The sequence below is a fragment of the Brienomyrus brachyistius genome, chromosome 9 (genome assembly GCF_023856365.1).
Source record: "Brienomyrus brachyistius isolate T26 chromosome 9, BBRACH_0.4, whole genome shotgun sequence".
Classification (NCBI taxonomy): domain Eukaryota; kingdom Metazoa; phylum Chordata; class Actinopteri; order Osteoglossiformes; family Mormyridae; genus Brienomyrus; species Brienomyrus brachyistius.
This window is the reverse complement of record NC_064541.1, coordinates 21,216,463-21,237,710: the sequence shown is the minus strand read 5'-3', so window position 1 is coordinate 21,237,710 and position 21,248 is coordinate 21,216,463. Positions and strand designations below refer to the sequence as shown.

Below are 21,248 nucleotides of genomic sequence, written 5' to 3'. Positions count from 1 at the left end.
TAGATCTGGGTATTTGTATTTATCACAGATGGCTTAGTTATGCCATCCCTACAATAATATAAGCATCTAATTGTGCTGTATTCATCTTTAATATTTTTTGAGGGGGGGGTGGACTGGAAGGGGAGTTATCAGGCTTGCTTCAATTTAGCAGCAAAAGTTCTTTGGCAAAAATAAAATAATTAGACAATTTCAAAAATAGTCAAATTCACTATATACTGGCACTAAAGAGCTACAAGCAGAGTCAATAAAGTGAAGACTAATTGAACCTTAACTAACCAACACTAATTAAAGGGGTTTCAGCACTTGGGTGAGATTTGATGGATTTTAAGGTCATTCCCAGTAGCACCCGGAACCATCAGGTTCCTTCCCTGTGCTGGTTTTCCTCAACGGCTCTATGAACAAGCCGCCACATTTGTGAGGACGAGATGAATATGGTGCCTGTTCACCCGCAGGGTTTCTGTAGTTTTGCCCCCAGGACGGCCATCGACATACATAACCGTATTAGCATTTCAATCACATCCCCCCCACCACAAAAAAATTATTGTACAAATTTTGTTCTATAAATCTTTTATGTTTTCTAATCATCCTTTTCTGTGCCTGTAAAGGTCAGTAAGCGGATGTCACTGCCAGAACAGATCTGATTAAATTAGAGCATGACTACTTTTTTTTTTAGATCACTGGCGGTTCCGGCTCGCTATCAGTCACATGAAAGCTGTTCTTGTGGTCACTGGAGTGTCAGAGGGTACTGCTTCAGAAGAGCAGGGTCACCCGGCAGACAGACAAGAGGAGCATCCATTTCAGGCGATTTCCATGCTGACTGCCAGGCCAGAAGTGCCAGGCGAAATGGTTACACATGCAAGTGGTTTGCATGGCGGGGTGAGGCACCAGCCATCTGTGATCCTGCTAAGCCCCCCCCCCGCCGGACAGCAGGAACAATGAGCGAACCCACTGCAGCTTCAATTATTTCCAATAAACCCCCCTTATAACTCAAAGAGAAACCCAACCTCTAAAGCACAGAATCAACCACTTCGCTGCAGCAGATGAATTCAAGTTTCAAGTTAAGCTCCTGGCGTCTCCCAGCAGCCCCTGAGAGAAACCACAGGCAAAACAGGATTGATCAGCCAGAAAGAGCTGAGGTGCCGAAGAAATCTGCCCTGTGACACCATTCAGAATGTATATCATTCAGCACTTGAGAGAGAAAGATATCAAAATGCAAAACAATCAAGAAGTCATGATTTTACCTGCGTGAAGACGCCCCTGCCTTAGCGTGGGCCGTCACAGTCACTGTGCCTGACACAGGAAGTACCCACTCAGAGCAGCAGGAAGCATGAGCGTGAATGTGTGAGTGTGTGTGTGTTTGTGTGCACGCACGTGTGTGTGTGTGTTCTGTGCGCGTAAATACGAGTGAGTGTGCATGTGTGACACAAAGAGTTTTTCAAAATGGCTTCCTTTATTTTGTGCTTAAACATGAACAAGACCACACATGTCACTAATGCTGAGTATTTACATCCCTAATCAAACCTACAGCAGATAACCTTTGTCCTCAGCATCTACATATTCACATAAAATCTGGGTCTTTATATGGGAGCAGTGTGTGGCTCTGTGGGCTAAGCCTGTGTGCCTGTAATCAGAAGGTCGCAGGTTCAAACCCAGCCTCAGGCTGTGGGTCCTTCAGCAAGGCCCTTAACCCCCAGCTCCCTGGGCGCCGCTATGGGTGGCAGCCCTTCACAGACAACTGCCTCTATGAAAAAAGAGGAAGTTGTGGGAGGCGTAAAGACAATTTCCCTACGGGGATCAATAAAGTATAGTTTATGATTATTATTATTATATGCTTTAAACAAAGTAGGCTCATTAAAAACTAAACATTACTTTTGAACAAGAAACAACAAAACAAGGACACATAAGTATTTTCAGCTTTCTGACTTTTTAAAACGGCGGAGATGAGAAGGATAGCAAGACCATGTTCAGCTTTAGAGTGTTTTGTTACCGAGTGATGTGCTCCTACGATCGAACAACAGGAAACTGCCATCGAGTTACTGCTTTCCTGAACACAGGTCATAGAATTCTACAGAATTCCAGCACTACGGACATACCGGCTACTGACTCCTGATCCCTTAGATATAAGTGGTTTTCTGTTAAGCAAGATGTATAGAAATATCAAAGCAGACATAGAGAGAATCGGAGAAACATCGCAATAGTGAGCACACTGACCAGGCCCCCCTTAAATCTAAGAGAGGTTTAAAAGAGCTGAGAGAGAACAGAAGAATCATTCAGGGATGTAATTAGTTCGGCTGAGGGCCTTGGCGCTCAGGAAGACTGAAAGCCTTTTGAACACTGAGGCTTTTCCAAGACATATATGAAGAGCTCGGCATCACTGCCTTCCAGCGATGGCACTAGTTATGTGTGCAGATCTTCACTCCAGTTTACCTCTGGTTTGTGAAACGCTTTTCCTATGCTCAGAATATCCATCCATCCATCCATCCTCTATCTATCCATTCATCCATACTTGTAACCACTTGTCCTTTTTAGGGTCGCAGGAGGCTACAGGGACAAGGCAGGGAATAACCCAGGGTTCCTTGGCAACAAATACTATGTGAAATAGGAAAATTTGACTATATAAAAACATCAAATAAAATATTCATTGTAAATAATAAGAATTCAGAGAGAAAGTAAAAAGACAAAGATATCATCTTTCAAATCAAGCACCAGTTTCTATTCCGTGGAAAAACACTGTACAAGACCAAACAGAAATAGAAATAAAAGTCAAACCTTCCAGAGAAGAGAGTTTATTGCAGTGGGTTGAACACACTAACTGCCCACACATAAACCAAAAACCCCTGCAACTCCACAATAGTCACCTAGATCATCCTTCTATGACATCACACATTCCATCCTCATTGGAGAATATCAGTTTGGATGGAAGGATGGATAAATGGACGGATGATGGATGTACTAATAAAGTTTGTTTATGTGCAAAACCGGCCAATTCCATCAGTGGTATGAGCACTTTGAAAGGGGGGGGGTATCATTCAAATTAAGTAATTAATAAGGTTTATTTTTTGTCAAAACAAAGGAGGCATCTCAGCTTAGTGTTAGCTCAGGGTCCATTTCTGCACCCTTCCATTTCTGCACCCTTCCATTTTTGCACCCTTCCAGCTCCCTGTCAGACCATCAATATTTTTACTTCCTCCCAGCTCCTGAAAGCAAAAACGTGGAGTACCTGGGTGTCTGCCAGCACCAGACTGAGAAACACTGCTTTAGGTCAGTCGGCCACAAGTACATGAGATGAGATGTACTGTAAGTCACGGTAAAGTCACCTCACTGCTCTGCAACCACTTCAGAGGCAATCAATCCAGCTGGCCGGGGTAAACAGCCTCCTATGACCAAAACAGTTACGCCTCTTCCTAGAGCACTTCCTGTAGGCCAAGCTCAGCCTCTAACTCTCCTGTGTAGCATGCCTTTAAGCAACAACGTGCCACTGCTAAGCAGCAGCCTCAATAACCACCACCTTCCTCCAGGGAGTTATAACTTTGCATCTGGTCAGTCTTACATGAAGACTTTCTTCCAAGAGCCGTTCATCAACCAGGAGGGGCAACCAAACCACACCCTCAATGACATCTGAAAGCCACTTTTAATGAGGTCATTAGTTTAAAGTTTGGACAGTCCACTTGCAGCCAATAATATCCCAGGGCAGAGACGCAGCTCAACATTTTGGGCTCCATGAAAGCATACCATACTGTGCCCCCAGACCAATCCGATTATGCTGTCAGTCAGGGGCCCTTGGAAGCTCTCAAAACATACTTCTGGGTTTTCTCCCCTAATCTAATTAATCAACCAGAAGTTGATAAAATCGCTCACCAGGACCATTTGCAGTCATTAAAAACTACGTAGAAGCATTTTTGCTTGTTTGTCAGAGAGTAAACAGTAAAGGTAGAAAAAAATGACTCCTTTCCATGTCCATCAAAAATAGTCTGACATAAACCCAAGCAGCAAGCATTCTTCCTGCCATTATTCTCTTCTGTGGCAGCTCATGTATGTCACATGACCACACTGCATCTGTTCATTCTGCGGCAAAATCCCCCCCACAAACACACAAAGGAAAGAGAATTAGAAAAGGAATCAAACGTGCACATTAGACAAACAGACAGACAGACAGACAGGGGTGTACAAACGGCACGGTTCGATATGAACCACGGTTTTGGGTTAACTGTTTGGTGTAATTTCGGTAGAGCGGGTAAAACTGAGTGTTTTGAAATTTATTATTAAATATGCGAACACACACAAAAACAGTTATAAACCAATGGCAATGCATCTCTTTATATTTATGACTAACAAAACCTAACAAATCTTTAATTGCATGCTGTAAACATAAATATCAAAAATAAATAATCCAAAAACATAATACCACAATGAACTAAATGCCATGAGTATGACTGCACATCTGCAGTGATAAACACCCCTATAGCGCTCAGAATTATAGCCTGGACTGAAATTCCCAGCAGAAGCGCCTTAGATGCCATGTGGAGACTAACATGCAGAGGCAGAGTCTGTCCTGCTTGGGTCGGACACACACTTGGCTGATCATCTCAAACAAGTTAGCACGTGGGAAGGGTGTTCGGCAACGTTTGGTGTACGAGAGCCACAATTAGCATAATGTTTTCCGTGTTGAACATCTACTTGTGAATTTAGGTTCCACCCATGTCAATAAATGTATTTATTAATTTCACTGCGTGTACCGAACTGAAAATGAGGTACCAAACAGTATACAACGAATACATGTACTGTTACAGCTCAGACGGATAGATAGAAAAATAGACAGACAGACAGACAGACGTTTACACCGAAGTCTCCCTACAGCAGTGGTGCCAAACATGTTTTACAGTAACAGCTACTTTCACTAAAATAAATCACAATTGTATATCTCACCAACTGGGTGGTAAGAAAGGACACAGTATATTTTGTAAATTCAGGAGTTCCTCCTCGGCATATTTGGGAGGGGAATGAATGTCCAACTACAAATGTCTCAATCGAAAATAAATGTCATAATGACAGGTTTGGCATCACTGGTCTACAGATTAAGGAGGGTTCATCGCCACTGAAAGCTGCTCTTCCCCAGGAAGCAGCTGTGCTTCTCATTTCAGCACAGTCTCGCTTTGTGTATCACACGTACACAAATCAGAGCTAATCGTTCACAATTCTCTGCGAGCAAAGCAGACGGGCGGGAGTCATGCTGACACGCAGGAAGGAGCCGCTCACGGCAGGAATCCAGGAGCCGGGATGTAAAAGGGTGCTTAGGAAGCAGGGGGTGCCGGAAACAGGAGGAGCTCTTCACGCAACAGGTAGCCTCACTTAAAGAGGCGGGCTGATGGGTGACTGACAGCAATAAGCAAACGAGCACCTGTCATGATGTGACGGCAGGGATGCGTGGAGGAACTGCTCGCTACGGCACCGTCTGAAGGACAGACCAAACATCTCAGAGATATAAAACTGCATCATCTCCCATTCCCTCCAAAAACAGCTTGTTCTTACTCCAAGGATGGAGTGAGAGTGACATGCTGGAAGAGGAAAAATACAGACAAACCACAGCGGCTGAAGCTTGAACCAGTTTGCAGGACTAAAGCGTATTTCTGAATAAAGAAAACAGGAAGCAGGCTGGGACGAAGTTTACCTACTGGATGATGGGAAATGCTGGCCTAATTTCATCTATCCATCGCTTAACAGCATCTATCCATCCCATAACCTCTTAATAGAGAACAGGGCTAAGGTGAGCCTGGATTCTACCCCGGGCAGCACATGGCAGAAGGCAGGAGGACACTCTGGAAGGCATGCCAGGCCATCAAAGGACACACACACTAATTTAGAGTGTCTAGGAGTCGCTCATCCAGTAGGAGGGAGATAAGTGGAGGATGGCATCCGAGCAGACGCATCTAATTCTCCAGATGGCTTTAAGCTAGCAGCTAACCACTCCATCGCCATCGCAAAGCCTAGGTCAACGACAGCAACAGCTCAGCCTGAAGGCACCTGCCGAATGACAGGCTGGCGTCCTGGGGTTCGGTGTCCTGGGGGCCTCACTGGCAGATCAGATGACAAGGAGGTGAGTGGAGATGGTTGAGATGACAGCAACTAGTTCAATCAGTGTTTTTAATGACTCTCAGCATCAAAATGCTCTCTGAATTACCGCGACAAGTCGGAACCAATCATGACAACCTATTAGTCACCGGCGCTCAAATCTGCCTGAGATCTGCTTCGCCGCCTCAAGCCTGATTAACTTCAACTGAGATCCACGAGAAACATAAACTGTGTCTGGATATCATTCAGTCGTATAAGAAAATACACATTTTACTCAGGGCTAACTACAGCAGTTCCAAATTTAACACGTTAAATACCAACATAGCCACTGGCCTATCTAAAGAATACTGGCATGTGGCCGGACACAGTGCGGAACACTGCATGGCAGTGAGAGCAGCAAGCAGCATGTGTACCCGGGCTCCGCTCGGCGTACAAGGATTCATGAAAACCCCTGCAGGCATACCACGCTGGGAGCGCTTCTACAAGGAAAAAGTTATAAAAGGTACACAAAACATAATTAAACCCAAGGGGAAGGAAAAGAAAAGGAGGCAGAGAAAAGAAAGTCAAAAACCACGGGAGGGAAACCGAACTACAAAATTAAATACGTTAAATCTTATTCCACGGTTAAGTTCAGGGCTGATCGGGAAAGACAGACAAGAAAACACACAGAAGCTCAAAGCATCAACCAAATGAACAGCATGCAAGGCTCATGCAGAGTCCTCAGATCACCACACCGGGGAGCAAAAATGGGAACCTACAGCGATGGGGGGGTGCCGCTGTCCACAGATGCTGGCAGGGAGTTTCTGCGCGAAGCGAGAGCAGACGGGAGCGATGGACGGCGTGGTAAAGGAAGTGTCCAGCTGTACGCCGCTCATGCTTCCAGCGGGGGGGGGGGGGGGGGGGGGGGGGGTTTGCAGTGACGCCGATGGGGGGAGGGGCAGGCAGGCAAGCAGGTCGGCGCCTGATCCGTACGAGCGCGTGCTCACAGCGACAAACGGAAAACACACCACTACCAAAACACGAGCCCGCAGCTGGCATCCGATATGGCCTGAGATCCACGACGCTGCGGTATTTCTGCGTGATAGATACTGTGATGATATCCTGTGAATGAATGACTTCTGTCTGACCTGTGAATGGATCGGCAACAGGCAACCCCCTGGATGAAGCGCATTTATAAAACACAGAGCAGAATATCCCCTAAAAGGGGAAGAGGAGCACGATCCTACTGTGACCACTTATTTTATGCATTTAGCAAATACTTCTTTCCAAAGCAGCTTACAGTCAGTGCAAATAATCAGCGGATTAAGCTCCAGGGAGCACGGACAGCGGCACAAATCCTGTCTGCAAAGATGGCAAACTACTGCAAAATATTACTGTACGAAGTGGAGTAACACCACAGTGTTTGCACATGTCTGCCTGCCTCCATTGCTCTCCTGACCCAGAAAAATAAAATAGTTCTGATGTACGTAGCTTTCCACACTTTAACAGCCTCACATCATAAAACCGACGTGAAAAATCCATAAAATCATCACCACTTCAGGAACGTCTGCCGGATGAGGTGCGAAAATTAAATGAACTGCAAGAGCAGCTCAGGAGCAAAAGCCACTGAAGACGGCTCCCTGTTTGAGTGACACGACGTGACAGATTCTCTCTGCTTCCACCGCGCTCCCGGGTCCCCACTAAACAGCCTGTTATTTTCTGGCTTTCAAACTGCCCCTCCGTGCCATTTGTGAAAGCAAAATTGGCATGGAGTTAAACAGCATTCTCTGAAAGGCGGCGGGGGGGGGGGGGCGGGGGCGGGGGGCGGGACTGAAGCGCACATATCAGCAGGACACCATTTCAGAAGGAGATCGCCTCCCCCGGGTGGGGAGCAGCCTGGAAAATTTCATAGCTTCCTGCTCCAAGAAGTTAAAAAAAAAACATAAAAAATTAGCTTGCACCTTCAGCCCACTCCCCCCTCCTAAAAAATATACTGATGTATTTATCAGACACTTTGATCCAAAGCAACGTTCAGTATTTTTTTTTTTGAGACTGCAGGGTCAGATAACACTTGGAGCAAGTGAGGGGGTTAATAAACTCTCAGTTATTTTTATTAAGTAAACTATTATATTTTTTGCTGCGCTATTTACAATTATTAAGGACATCCGAGCAAAGGCTTCAGCCCCGTTTCACAGCTCAGCACCGACTGAACCGCAGGACCTGGCCTCGCCTTCAGGTGGCGCTAGGTGGCATCTCAGCGATGGCCGCGGAGAGAAGCCGCTGTGGCGTGGCCCGTTATTAATCACCGTTACCCAGCAGGGGTCAGCACGCCCCAGGACAGGATGGCTGCAGATGCCTCAGTGTCTTATCTCGTGGTTCACCCTCCCACGTCCTCGGATGAGCAGGAACCGGCGGGCAGGGAAAGCGATGGAGGGCTGCTGAGGTCCAGGTTTCCCTTTATTAAGATGGTTAGAGACAGCTTCCTGTGACAAATAGGAACTCTATTCACACAATGTGGACACTGTGCTCTACATGTTCCTGGGGTGAGTTCTGATACTGTACAAGGTGGTTGTTATCGCCACATTACCATCTGCATGCTAATAAGGTTGGGGGGGGGGGGTGTCAGTCAATGGGCTGCTCCACCGGAGCGGTGCCGGGTTAATAAAGGTCTGCTCGGCGCAATGAGACCTAAACGGCCAATTTATTAAAACGACCTCGCTGAACAGCCCCATAAGTGGTTAACGAGGTCGATGGCAAAACGCGAGAAGAAGGGCAATTCATCAAAAGCAGGACAGGAAGTGAAGGGCTCCCCCTTCCCCCCACGCACACACCCCCACCCCGGTGTGTCGAACAATAATCACACCAGGTTAATACCAGCGTGAACTACATTCAGAGGACAGCTTCTGAAGTCCTCACAGGGCTAACAGTCAAGCGACAAAGTGTGTACCAGCTCTGCATATTCTGAACACAATCAAAAGCCATCCAGCATAGTTACAGGTCACCAGCACAACTCTGTGAATCAGAATCAGAAAAATCATCCAATCACTTTGCTGACAGAATCCCTGGGAACTCATTCCTAAAGTCACCTGAATTCTTAAGGCGTGTCCTACATTACCTGCTGCTACCGTGACAACCGGCTGCCCGGCTACACAAGCTGGAAAAAATGCTCTCTCTACCATGGCGTTCACACCTAGGAACCCTCCGCAATGTGTGTCACAAGAGGACCCCACTGAATAAGAATTAACTGCTTGACTTATTAAATCTCAAGACAATTCCAATGCAGATTCTACGTATTTCAGGAAGAAGATGCACAAGTCAAGCGATACTAGCGATACAAACGTGGAGGAAATATTGAAAGAGATGTCCTACCTTTAAAGGCTTCCAGCTCTTTCCTGAGGAAGAGAAGAAAACAGACTGTTAGGGAAATCTGAGGAAAATCTACAGCTCTGCGTCCAATCAGGAGCTGGGAACCAGCCAATAAGAAGAGGATGTGATGCTGACTGGACCCGAGGTACACGGCGATTGAAGTGGTCGTCCTGCACGTCAATTCACAACCTGCACTCACTGTGAAGACGGACGCCGACATGCTTCCCCAAGTGAATATAAAGCCTTAATGGTTAATGATTAACGGTTCATGATTAATGGTTCATTTTGGCCAGAGACCCAGTGAGTGCAGGGTCACGTGACACAGACGAAGGAGGCGGCGGTCAGGGAGCAAGCCTGGGGTGGCATAGGCGGGATGCAATGCATCAAAATGGCATATAATACATTAACAAACTACGGCTTCAAAGAGCGCTTACTCAGGCCTGAGAAGGACGCCACCCCTTGGGTCTTCAAACAGCATTTACCACCAAATCCAACCAAAACTCGGCTTATAGTCTCATATTTCAGCCACAGTCAGGCACGCCACACTATGGGGTGCCTAATTAAAACGAAAATGTCCTTTTTTTTTAACAGCAGCTGTGAATCGGGTGGGGGGGGGGGGGGGGGGGGGGGGGTGACGACTTTACACCACTAGCTTAAAAATCCAGAGGTTTTCACCTTTCAAGAGATAAAGTGTAGAATTTATTCTTAGCTCCTTATTGCTGAGTTTTTAAATATTCACACTTTTATTTATTTCCTGTTTCCCAGGAATGAGAGCAGACGTGTCAGATTTGCTTCCCCGGGAATATCCAGGACCTGTCAGAAATGCTGCTGAAGCGTGTTCCACCTCTAAGTCCCTTCGCAGCTCTTGTTATAGCTGCCGCTTGTGGACAGGCAGCCCTGCAGCACCATTAAAGCAACACCTGCACAGAGGACTTGCAAGTCAAGATGGGGGTGCAGCTTATCGGGCCTTGATATTAGCTTCACCTCAGATACACATTTCATATATTACAGGGGGCTAAAAAAGGAGAGTAACTCTCCCCCAAAACGTGACAGGCGGCCAATTGGAAAATGGATCACATCTCTGACCGACAACAGAATCCACAGCCCTTCGGTCATGGTGACTCAGAGCCCGTCTGCCTTCAGTTATGATGTATTAATTGGTTTGGCCGCCACCACAGACAGGCACAGCTGCAAACATATGGGAAAGAAAGGCCCCTTTCAGCAGGAATGCACACTAGTCGTGCGAGACCCGAGGGCCAAACACAGGAAGAAGGTGAATAGAGCAGCAATGAGAATGAAATCAGGCCTTCCATGTAATAAGACGACTAGAGCTCTTCTTAAGTCTGATTTTTTGTATTATGCTTCCAGGTGGCATGGCAGTCTGAGGAAGCAGCGGGCACTGCTCTCATCTTGGTATACCACGGTAACCATTCCTAAACGTACACGGCTCATCAAAGCATCTACACACTGTTGTACTCTTTTCTGGCTTAATGTGGTTTTATTCTACCAATGAGTATCGCTCTGGTAATAGAATGGGGGTGCAAATATCACAATATTAAAAATATAGTGCAGAGAATGACCTACATCTAAAGGAAACAAAAGACTCTCACATGGCAGAACTGATTATGCTGATGTTTACAATAGCAAGTTGAAGAAGAATGGGGGAATAGGATACGGCCACTCGATAAGCCATGAAACGGATCCAGCTGCTCAATTCGGGTCTGCAGCTTGCTTTCATAGAGACATTGTTTAGTGCTTAAATACTACATGACTAAGGTGAACAATCCATGATGGCACGGCATCTACTCTGGCTGCAGGTTCGATTATCCCCAGTAAGACCGTAGAACTATGGAATGCTCCCTACCAGGATAAACCTGCCTTCAGAATAACGACAAACACTCATCCTCGTTTACAAGTGATTAACCTGGAAAAAGCAAATAAACCATCACATGCCCAGTTCCAGGTCTTCGGTTTTCAGCAATCTTGAAACCACCAAGAGGACTGGAGTACCAGCGGAAAGGCTTGACCTTCTTGGGGTTTTAATTGGTTTAGCCAAACAATTAAGCACCGAGGTATATCGCAAACCAGCTGGTCATCAAAAAACAAAACAGGGGTGAACACACTCCAGTTGCTGATGATACAAGATGTATGTAACAGGCACCAAGGGGTGTGTGAATCCGGCAGCCTGCTAAAGACGAAACGCTGCGTTGGCATCCACAGCTGCTCACACTGCTGCTCACCCTTGTTTCACAGGTACGGAAGGACGACCTTCCCGGGGTTAGTCTTTGTGGCATGAGGAAGCTGGGAAGTGTAAGTATACTGTATGTTGGCAAAGATCCTTCGCAAACTGCAGATGATCACACGACGGTCAACCATAATGGAATGTGATGGATGTGCTCAAGTGCTAATTTGCACTTCTAGTGGGTCACTCATCAGAAGCTCAGCCTAACAGTTCTCGTGCCAAACTTGGATCCTTGACGGCTGTATGATTTATTAATAATAATAATAATAATAATAATAATAATAATAATATTGATACTTTATTGATTTGTAGAGTAAGTTGTCCGCAAAGGGCAGCCACCCTTAGCGGCGCCCAGGGAGCTGAGGGTTAAGGGCCTGGCTCAGGGACCCACAAACATGCTGAGGACATGAACCGACGACCTTCTGATTACAAGCACACAGGCTTAGCCCACTGAGCTAAGCTAAGATCACTTATACATCACTGTGGACAGAAGCATCTTACAAATGTAAATGTAATGAGAGAGCCAATGCCTCGCCCTGTTGATGGCAGCCCTCTACCTGCCTCCATCAGAGAAGGTCAGCCAGTTATGCAGCAAGAAGAGCATCTCGCTGCATTGCTCCCACTGCTGGACAGTAAAATACGGCACATCTGACAGTCACATAATCATCTCCAGTCACAAGGATCTGTGCAAACATACAGGCTAGACTGTACAGTGACAAGTGGTAGGGAGGTGGCGATGATCACATCTGATCTCCAGTGGTGTGGCTTTGACAGTGGCTTCTGTGCTGTGCATTTGCATGGGTCTCTTTACACCAGGGGTCTCCAGCTCCGGTCCTGGAGAGCTTCTGTCCAGTAGGTGTTCTATCCTACCTGGCTTCTGTGCTGTGCATTTGCATGGGTCTCCTTACACCAGGGCTCTCCAACTCCGGTCCTGGAGAGCTTCTGTCCAGTAGGTGTTCTATCCTACCTGGCTTCTGTGCTGTGCATTTGCATGGGTCTCTTTACACCAGGGGTCTCCAACTCCGGTCCTGGAGAGCTTCTGTCCAGTAGGTGTTCTATCCTACCTGGCTTCTGTGGAGCCACACCTGTTCTCTTGTAGAATAGAAAACCTACTGGACAGAAGCTCTCCAGGACCAGAGATAGAGAGCCCCGTTTTACAGTCCAAAACCATGCAGTGCAGGTAAAGAGGACCTGTAACGGACCAGGTCCGTTTGTGTGTCCCGTGCTTCCAGGGACAAGAGATGGCTAGACCAGCTCAACCCTACTGGACAGGCAGTTCCTGCAAACTGACCCTTCGAGGCACAGCTGAAGTACAACATGACTGTGACTGAAGTCAGGCGAGGTACCTCTTCTTTTTCTTGTAGTTCTCCAGCTGCAGCACATGGTGCTGTGTGTGGCGCTGCCGTTCGCACTGAACACACAGGTCTTCCAGGTGCACGAGGCGGCTCTCCATCTCCTCGAAGTCAGCCTCCAGCTGTGCTGTGGGAGAGAACAGGAACATGCTACACGCGTGGACAGGGTCTTTCAGGAACATGCTACACGCGTGGACAGGGTCTTTCAGGAACATGCTACACGCGTGGACAGGGTCTTTCAGGAACATGCTACACGCGTGGACAGGGTCTTTCAATAAAACGTCACGAACAGAGACGCGGGGGCAGGTACATAGCTCCAGGAGACCAATCACAGGCACCACTGCCCTCAGTGAAATCGTTTTTGAAAGCTTTGATTACCAAGTTCTAATGTAGAAAGCATGTTTGAAGTGTTTTTAAACCTTTTATGTCAGTCAGATAAATGAGACCCAGCTGGATTAGGCCCTTCCTATGAATAATGTTTTCCTTTCCAGTGCCGAAAGATCGATTCTGGATGTGACATCACGTTCCAGATCACTTTGTAAAGATAAACACGTTCGCTTTTGAAAACAGGGAGGGGGGAAATTGCAGCTCTGTCACCACAGGAGGTCTGAGGGCACCGACATCCACAAGACTCCCTCCTTGTTTCCGGGGCTCCAATCTCACACAACCGCTGGAGCATGAAGAACCTTTTCGTAACGCTGTTAGGGCACCTTGTTTTTCCCATTTTCCCGACAGCTCAGGCTCGCGTCCACGACGGGGACAGAAAAACCGCAAGACAGACAAAAGGTACTTTAAGCTTTGAGTGGATCCACACAAAACAGGTATGAAGAACTGAGGAAGGACTCGCAGCAAAGAGAAGGCGATGCGTAAAGCCGGGGATCACTGGTCAGTGACAGTTAGGTGACCTTCAGTTCACCACAAGGAGGTGACACTATGACCGAGGACAGGGGAAGCAGAGAGACACGTTATATCAGTAACATATCGGTATTGGCCAATAATCGTTTAAATAATAATAATAATCATCAGGATACTGGCACTGGTCCATTGTGTCAATCTTGCCTGATATTTAATCTTTATCAATATTCAAAGTTAGCAGCACCGGAGCTAAAGTCATAATAACTAAAATAATATAGATGATTGCATTGGACGATCAGACATTGTTTGAGGTGGAGGATGATTGATTTGGCAACATGTTTTTAATTATTAAATCTGACCCACAGACTGATTGTTCCTTTTCACAGAATAAAACAGCTCCGTCAGTTTCATCAGCACCTTCCCCCCGCTCTCTGCTCAGAGGTTAACCCCTTATCAGGCCATATTAAACAAAAAAATACATTAAAAATTCAGTTACCGCTATCAGTCAAAATTTCCACATCAGTGCATTTGGAAAATAGATTCTCAATAAGAACACATCCCTCCAAAGTCACATCACATGTGTGACGAATTTACAGGAACCAAAATGAGTATGAACACAGTTCGCTTTTTTCTACAGATGAAGGTTAACATTTTAGTAATGATGATCCTTCTACAGCATTTTACCCAGAATGCATAGGGCCAGCCTAGATCCATCCAGTCATTTTGAGATGTTGATTATTTTTTTTAAATGAGGGGGATGCTGCCACCTAGTGGTAATTTCACAAAGTTAACCCTGGTTTGGCACCGGTAAATCAGAAACTTGTTAAACTACTAAACAAATTGTCAATTAAAATATGAAAAACTACAGGAAGTGTGGGGGACAAGAAAAAATATATATACATATACTTCTGGAAAATTACCTATATTTTCTACTTGCCATATCTACTGGGTATTTTTATAGAAAGTGGTGGCACTTTTTGTTTGGTACCACAGATGTGAAAACTGAACTGAAAGATGGAGGAAATCATAAATGGTGTGTCCTGCCATGGGCTCCCAGCTGCCCAGGGTGACGCAGCTCCCTGCCCTGTACAAACAGATATGGGGGTAGGCTTTGGACCCTGTGGGTAGGTACAGAAGATGGATGGATGGATGGATGGATGGATGGATGGGAGTCATAAACCTGCATTGCTGCACTGAGTGCTGTTATTTAACTGCATGCTAAAAGTCACCTTTTCTTTGATATTCCCACATTTAATGACTGTGAGCACATTTACGCAGTGCACACATACCTGCACTCCCGCCGCACTGAACAGGCAGTGGGAATTTCAGGTGGGAAACATGCTCTGCGCGTTCAAGAACAGTGCAGTAAATATTACTTTCAGCACCTGCCGGACAACAAAACAGCCAACAGGAACCTACATTTGCCCGAGTCCACAGGCCTCAGACTTGTGATTTATAAACTGTGTGTGATACTCAAGGACTGTTCGAACAGCTCATATTTCACCTCTGCGTAAAAAAAATAAATAAATAAAACCTTCTACACCAGTAACTTGGGTCTAAACATTCATCAAACCAAGAAAATCATTATAGAAAAAATTAATAAAAACCCCTGGAAACATTAAATGAGCAATTTTCCACTGTGCAGTCAGACCGCCTCTGTTTCAAGCATAACCCTTCTTGGCAGCTTTGGAGACAAACAGGTGGAACTAGACATTTATACAAAGTAATAAAATATACATGCATTCAGCCGAGCTGAGAACTACTCAGTCTTTAAGCGAAAACAAAAATCCTGCAGCATATTATTCAATTTTCTCAAACCTATTTCTTGGCATTATAACTGAATATTGGGGGGGGGTTAGGGTTAGGGGGGGAAATCGCCAAAAATTACACAAATCAATGCTGTTACTGACATGCTTCTGGCATTCTCTGCTGCAATGTCGGGAATTCTCAGGGACATGTGGGAGGCGAGGCTACTCCAAGGTCGCTCAATCACTCTGCTTATGAATCAATGTAGAAACAGGAAACACTCTCTCGAGGAAGGCGTCCATTTCAGGGAGGAAAAAGGCAAAGCGCAACGTGAAGGGGCCTCACCGATGCGGGTGGTGACAGACTCCATCTCGGCCAGGAAAGCCGGGATCTGCCGCAGCTGCTCCTGAAGCTGCCCCAAAGTGGACCTTCTCTTCTCCCAGTGGGCTGTCAGCATCGCCACCTCCCCGTCCACCACCTGCCAAGCACCGGGAGACACACCTTGTGTAATTAGATGATTCCCTTAACTCCCCAACTCTCCAACATGCTAATGAATTCTCCCCATGGTTTCTGAGATTTGAGGCTTGCAGCACAAGCCCCCTGTGACCAGCTTCTCCAACTGCATCCCTGACTGCTGAAAGTTCAAAATTGGCCCTAGATAGCAACTGCGAGCTAAAGCAGCCAATGAGCAGGAGACACACACAGACAGAGGGAGTCCTTTTAAATACAGGCACCACAGCTGATGAAGTGTGTAAATAATTTTTCATTTTATTTTCTATTTAATTTCTCTTTTATAAGATGTAGCAGTGGTGGGAAGCCCAGGTGAAGCTCTGCAGACACGACGCACCTCTGGATGTTGCATCGCCTGCTAATCGCGTGACGGGAATGGCGGCCGCTCAGATGCCAAACGTGCACTTGGTGCAGGAACCACCATGTGAGGTGCCTTTGTGCTCATGGATGGCTTGATGCAATTAAAGCATTTGGCACTCAGCACTAATACAAATAATCCTATGCAAAGTATTATCAGAAGCACGGCAGGCGATACTCCTTAGGCGGGTTCAGCAGCTGACAGTGCCATACATGTGTACTTGCAAACGCAGAGATAATTACCGTAACACATTTCCTGTGTGCCCCCCCCAAAAAAAAAAAAAAAAAAAACCTAGCAGTCCTAATTTAATTTTTACATGCATATGATCATAGTGGTTCACATTGTTAAACAGGCAGCACCCCCCCCTCCCCGCATGGAGTAATGCCAGGGCTGGGAAAACTGAGATACGAGTCAGACCATTTCCATATCGTTTCATTTCCTTTCAAACACGTTCCGTTACAGCATTCTCAGTTGCTTAGCTAATGCTTTAGCTCTTTAGTCACCAGGAATTGCTATTCATTCATATCGCTGGACATTTTATAGGAGTAAATCATGCTACCTTCTTCAAGGGTACGAGAGAGACTGGCCCCTGCTCGGACATGAGCCAGCAACCATCATTAGAAGCCCACTAGCTACACAGACAGGCCAAACTGGAAGCATAAACAAAACCAGTGAAGCAGCATTATACGCTACTCAAACTCAACTCTGCATCTTTCTTTACGTATCTCTGCAAAAGGTGCTGCCCAAACCCCCCATGTATCTCATTCATTTAATCTCGTGAAATAATACTGAGGAACTGAATGAATAGATTCTGTGGAATTAAAATAGATGATCACTTGCATAGCCTTCTACATGGGGGAAAACGAGAACATATCTTAGCCGAAACCACAAGACATCTCACATTTCCAATCGATAGACCTTCAACGTGTCTTTAAAAAGCGAGCACTGATATTCATATTTAAAAGCGAAATATTGAAACAATACATCCAGCAATAATCCATTTAGTCGAAAAACTTATTAGACAAATGAGTTGCAGTAACTACTTTTATTCTCATTTAAAACCAAAGCATAAAAGCACCAAAAATAAGAAAACACTATTTTCTTACCCAACAACATTTAAGTCTGTCCTTTCTGACAAAAACACTATTTTCTTACCCAACAACATTTAAGTCTGTCCTTTCTGACAAAAACACTATTTTCTTATCAATAACAGAAATATAATTGGAAAAACAAAGTTCATTTGTTCAATGAACCACGGGGGCCAACAGGCCTGTGCTGCTCCTTTAGAGGCGGCTGTGTACAGTCTGCTTTTTCCATCCATCCATTCTAGTTGTTTTTTTATTGCCTTGGGCAGAAGATGTATTTATTTGTTTGTTTGTTTGCTTGGCAGAACAAATTTGCCGGGGATTGGTTTGCAGGATATAATTTGGTCCAGGACCCATTATCTGCCAAGTTCAACATGTACGTATTCATCTCAACATTGCAACCCGAACCCTAACAAACAGTGCCAGTTAAGCTGGTCTCGGGCCTTGGTGTAGAAGACGCAACATGTCCTGTACACTGAAGGAGCCTGGCTGTAAACAGAGATAAAAGCATCTATCGATTTGAAGCTTATCGACAGCCCTGACCTGTCAACACAGACAGGAGGAAAATCGAGAACTTTACCTGAGATGGACAAAAAAAGGGATTTGAAAAAGAGTAAGTGGAAGAATGATTTTTTTACACAAACAGGAACCTGACTACAAACAGGTGCCCAACCACATACGCATTCGTTTGCAACATGGCAAAGAAGAAGAAGAAACTTCACCATAAAATATGAGAGCTGCTCCCTCTCCTGTCCGGGAGTGTAAACAGCACCCAGGCAGAGAGGAAGAAATCAAAGCAGAACTACTCACAGAGCACAACCTTAGCGGAAGAGCATCCATTTTCTGTCCTGTTTAGGGTCATGTGGTGCCCAGAGCCTATTCCAGAGGATACAGGTGCATGGCAGGGAACAACCCAGGATGGGTCGCCAACCCATCGAAAGGTAAACTCACACACCATGCACTCAAACACACCTACAGGCAATTTGGTAACTCCAATTAGCCTCAGTATCTTTTTGTACTGTGGGGGGAAACCGGAGTACCCGGAGGAAACCCCACGACGACTCGGGGAGAACATGCAACGTGACCCAGGCGGAGACTCGAACCCGGGTCCCAGAGGTGTGAGGCAACAGTGCTAACCACTGCACTACCATGCCGCCCCCCTCACCCTAACCACTGCACTACCGTGCCTCCCCCCTCACCCTAACCACTGCACCACCATGCCGCCCCCCTCACCCTAACCACTGCACTACCGTGCCTCCCCCCTTCGCAGAGGTAAACAAGTATATTCTACATAAGTTCCGGATGGCAAGCTCTGGATGCATATTTAGCTTTCACATACTATAGGGACACTGCTTGCGTGCTCATGTATTTCGCACATGGCTGCCACAGGTCATTTGAGGCAGCAGTGTGAGAGACTGCTGCCAAAAGCAGGCTCCTTCCGCACTGTGTTCCCTGGGTCACAGACTGGCCCCGACGATTACAACTCTTCAGCACCCTGTAATGCACAAAAGGGGCATCAAGGCCCACGTACCAGGACTCTGACGGCAGCCTTGGGTTCATGTCAGGAGTAACCGGCATCCCTGTCAGCTCTCAACGGTGAGGGAATATCAAGCAGTAACAAGTAACGTTGTTAGGAATGTATGGGGGCTAAACCTGCAGGCTAAGGGAACTGTTTTGAGGGCAGAACGAAAAATGATTGGTCCAGAGAGATAACCAATCAGACTGCAGAGGTGGCTCCAAGCAACTAAAGGAGGTAAAACCAAGACTTCTGATTGGTTGGTTCCCCCCTCCTCTAGTCACTCAGAACCACCTCTCTCTCAACAAATCATTTTTCTTTCTACCCTCAGAACATTATTCTGTAAGTAAAACTCCAATAACAGATTAGGCTCCGCCCACTCATGGTTATGCAAGCTCTTGAGAAATTAAGAGAAGTGAAGGCAGTTGTTATATTTCACCAATACAGCATCCTTCTGGAGGTGAGAAGCACTATATAGTATATAAAAATTATTCACATTTGAAATACAGGAATCTTACTGCATTCTAAGTCCAGCTTCAAAGAATAACCAAAAAGTCACATAAGACTAACAAAAAGATGGTGAGATATCACCACTGAGCTGTGTGTACAAGCACAGCCGGATGGTTGGAGACGACATGTCTCATTGCAAGTGAACGGGACAGTAATCACAGGGTACTCAAAGAGGCTTGAAGTATCAAAATTCACAGGACATACGCAGGCGATGTGCCAATTCACACTTTATGAATTTGTGAGGCCAGTGATGAGAAGCAGGCTCCAGGGAAATGAAGGCCTCATTTTAACAGTCAAGTTCCCATAGCACCACTGCATTCTGGGTCATGGCTTGTGTTCAAACGTCTACAGTAAATTGAAACTGACCCAACTTATTACACTGGCAGCCTAAACATTACTCTGCATCACATTATATCTAAAATAATAGAGTCTACAAGGTTGTAATACATTAGTCTAATAAAGCATGTAAAGACCTTTCTGGAGAGACACCAAAAACAAATCATTTCGACATCGGCTGGAAGGCGAGACACAGATCAGTGGTTCTTAACCTGCTTGGACCCCGACACGCATCATGATATCGTACCTGTTTGCTTTTCTGCAGTGATCACAAAAATCGCCAGTGTTAATGAATATCAACATTTTGATTTGATTACACTGTCAAAAATTTTCTTTTGAACATCTCAAACAAGGATTCACTCCACTTTTTTGTCAGTTTATGATACTGCTCTCAAAACAGAAGGTGAATGTTTATGAACAAACAAAAAACTAAATCTAAACCCTACTTGGCAAATGGCTCTAATCAGAAGCCTGACAACCATCGAACATGCATTTAATAACTGAAACGACACTCATTTTATCCTTAAACAAAATAAAACAGATGTTGCAAATTACATTTTTTTAGCAATGATTTAATGAAATTAACAAAGTAATATTGATTCTTTGCCTCAGCTCTCCAGTGATACACTGACTGAATTGGTTTGATTTTAGCTGTGAATACTGTGAGTCTATAACATCACATCCAAAGCTCTTGCGCCGTTTACAACCAGGAAGGAATACTACTGGTTTCTATTAAAATAATAAAAAAAAAATAATGCACAATTAAAACAGACTGATACAAATGGTACTGTGTCATCCTATCTAGTTTTGAAAAAAATATTGATATACCGCAAAAAACAGATAGATATAGGTTACCACTCTACAACTCTAGCTTTAGCAATTTCATATTTTTTTCTATGGTTTTCAAATACCCTATAGCTGAGAACCACAGACAAAAAAGATTTCTTTGTGAGGAAGCAGTGTGATATTCCCAGTGAGTGATGGAACGGTCACCTCCAGTCCCTGCTCACTACATCAATGCCCCCTACAATGACATTCGACATTTCTTTGTCCACTTCCTGCACTTGCATTTGTAAAACAAGTGCTTCCTACACTGTGTCTAAACATCATCCAATGAAAAGATCGGCCTCCATGATTCTGACCACCACTGTGTACTTAATCACCCGATGCTTGCATTAGCAAACTAGCTACTGCACATTATCAATACATCAATGCAACTAATGCAAGATTCACTGCGCATCGCGGCATGCACCTGATGCAACACATTAGCCAAAACTGCTTTGCACCACAAATGAACCTTAATGCATGCCCCAACAGAACCTAA

General features: G+C 45.4%; 1 protein-coding gene across 1 annotated transcript in view; it reads right to left on the bottom strand.

Annotated features, from left to right (window-relative positions):
* The window catches only part of LOC125748507 (dysbindin-A-like), a 34,490-nt gene that overhangs the window by 10,919 nt on the left and 2,323 nt on the right, over positions 1 to 21,248 (bottom strand). Inside the window, exons 5-7 of the mRNA XM_049024724.1 lie at positions 15,955 to 16,087; positions 13,003 to 13,135; positions 9,418 to 9,440 (exon numbers count right to left, since the gene is read on the bottom strand). Coding sequence (XP_048880681.1) covers positions 9,418 to 9,440; positions 13,003 to 13,135; positions 15,955 to 16,087 — 289 coding nt within the window. The remainder of the gene's footprint in view (positions 1 to 9,417; positions 9,441 to 13,002; positions 13,136 to 15,954; positions 16,088 to 21,248) is intronic.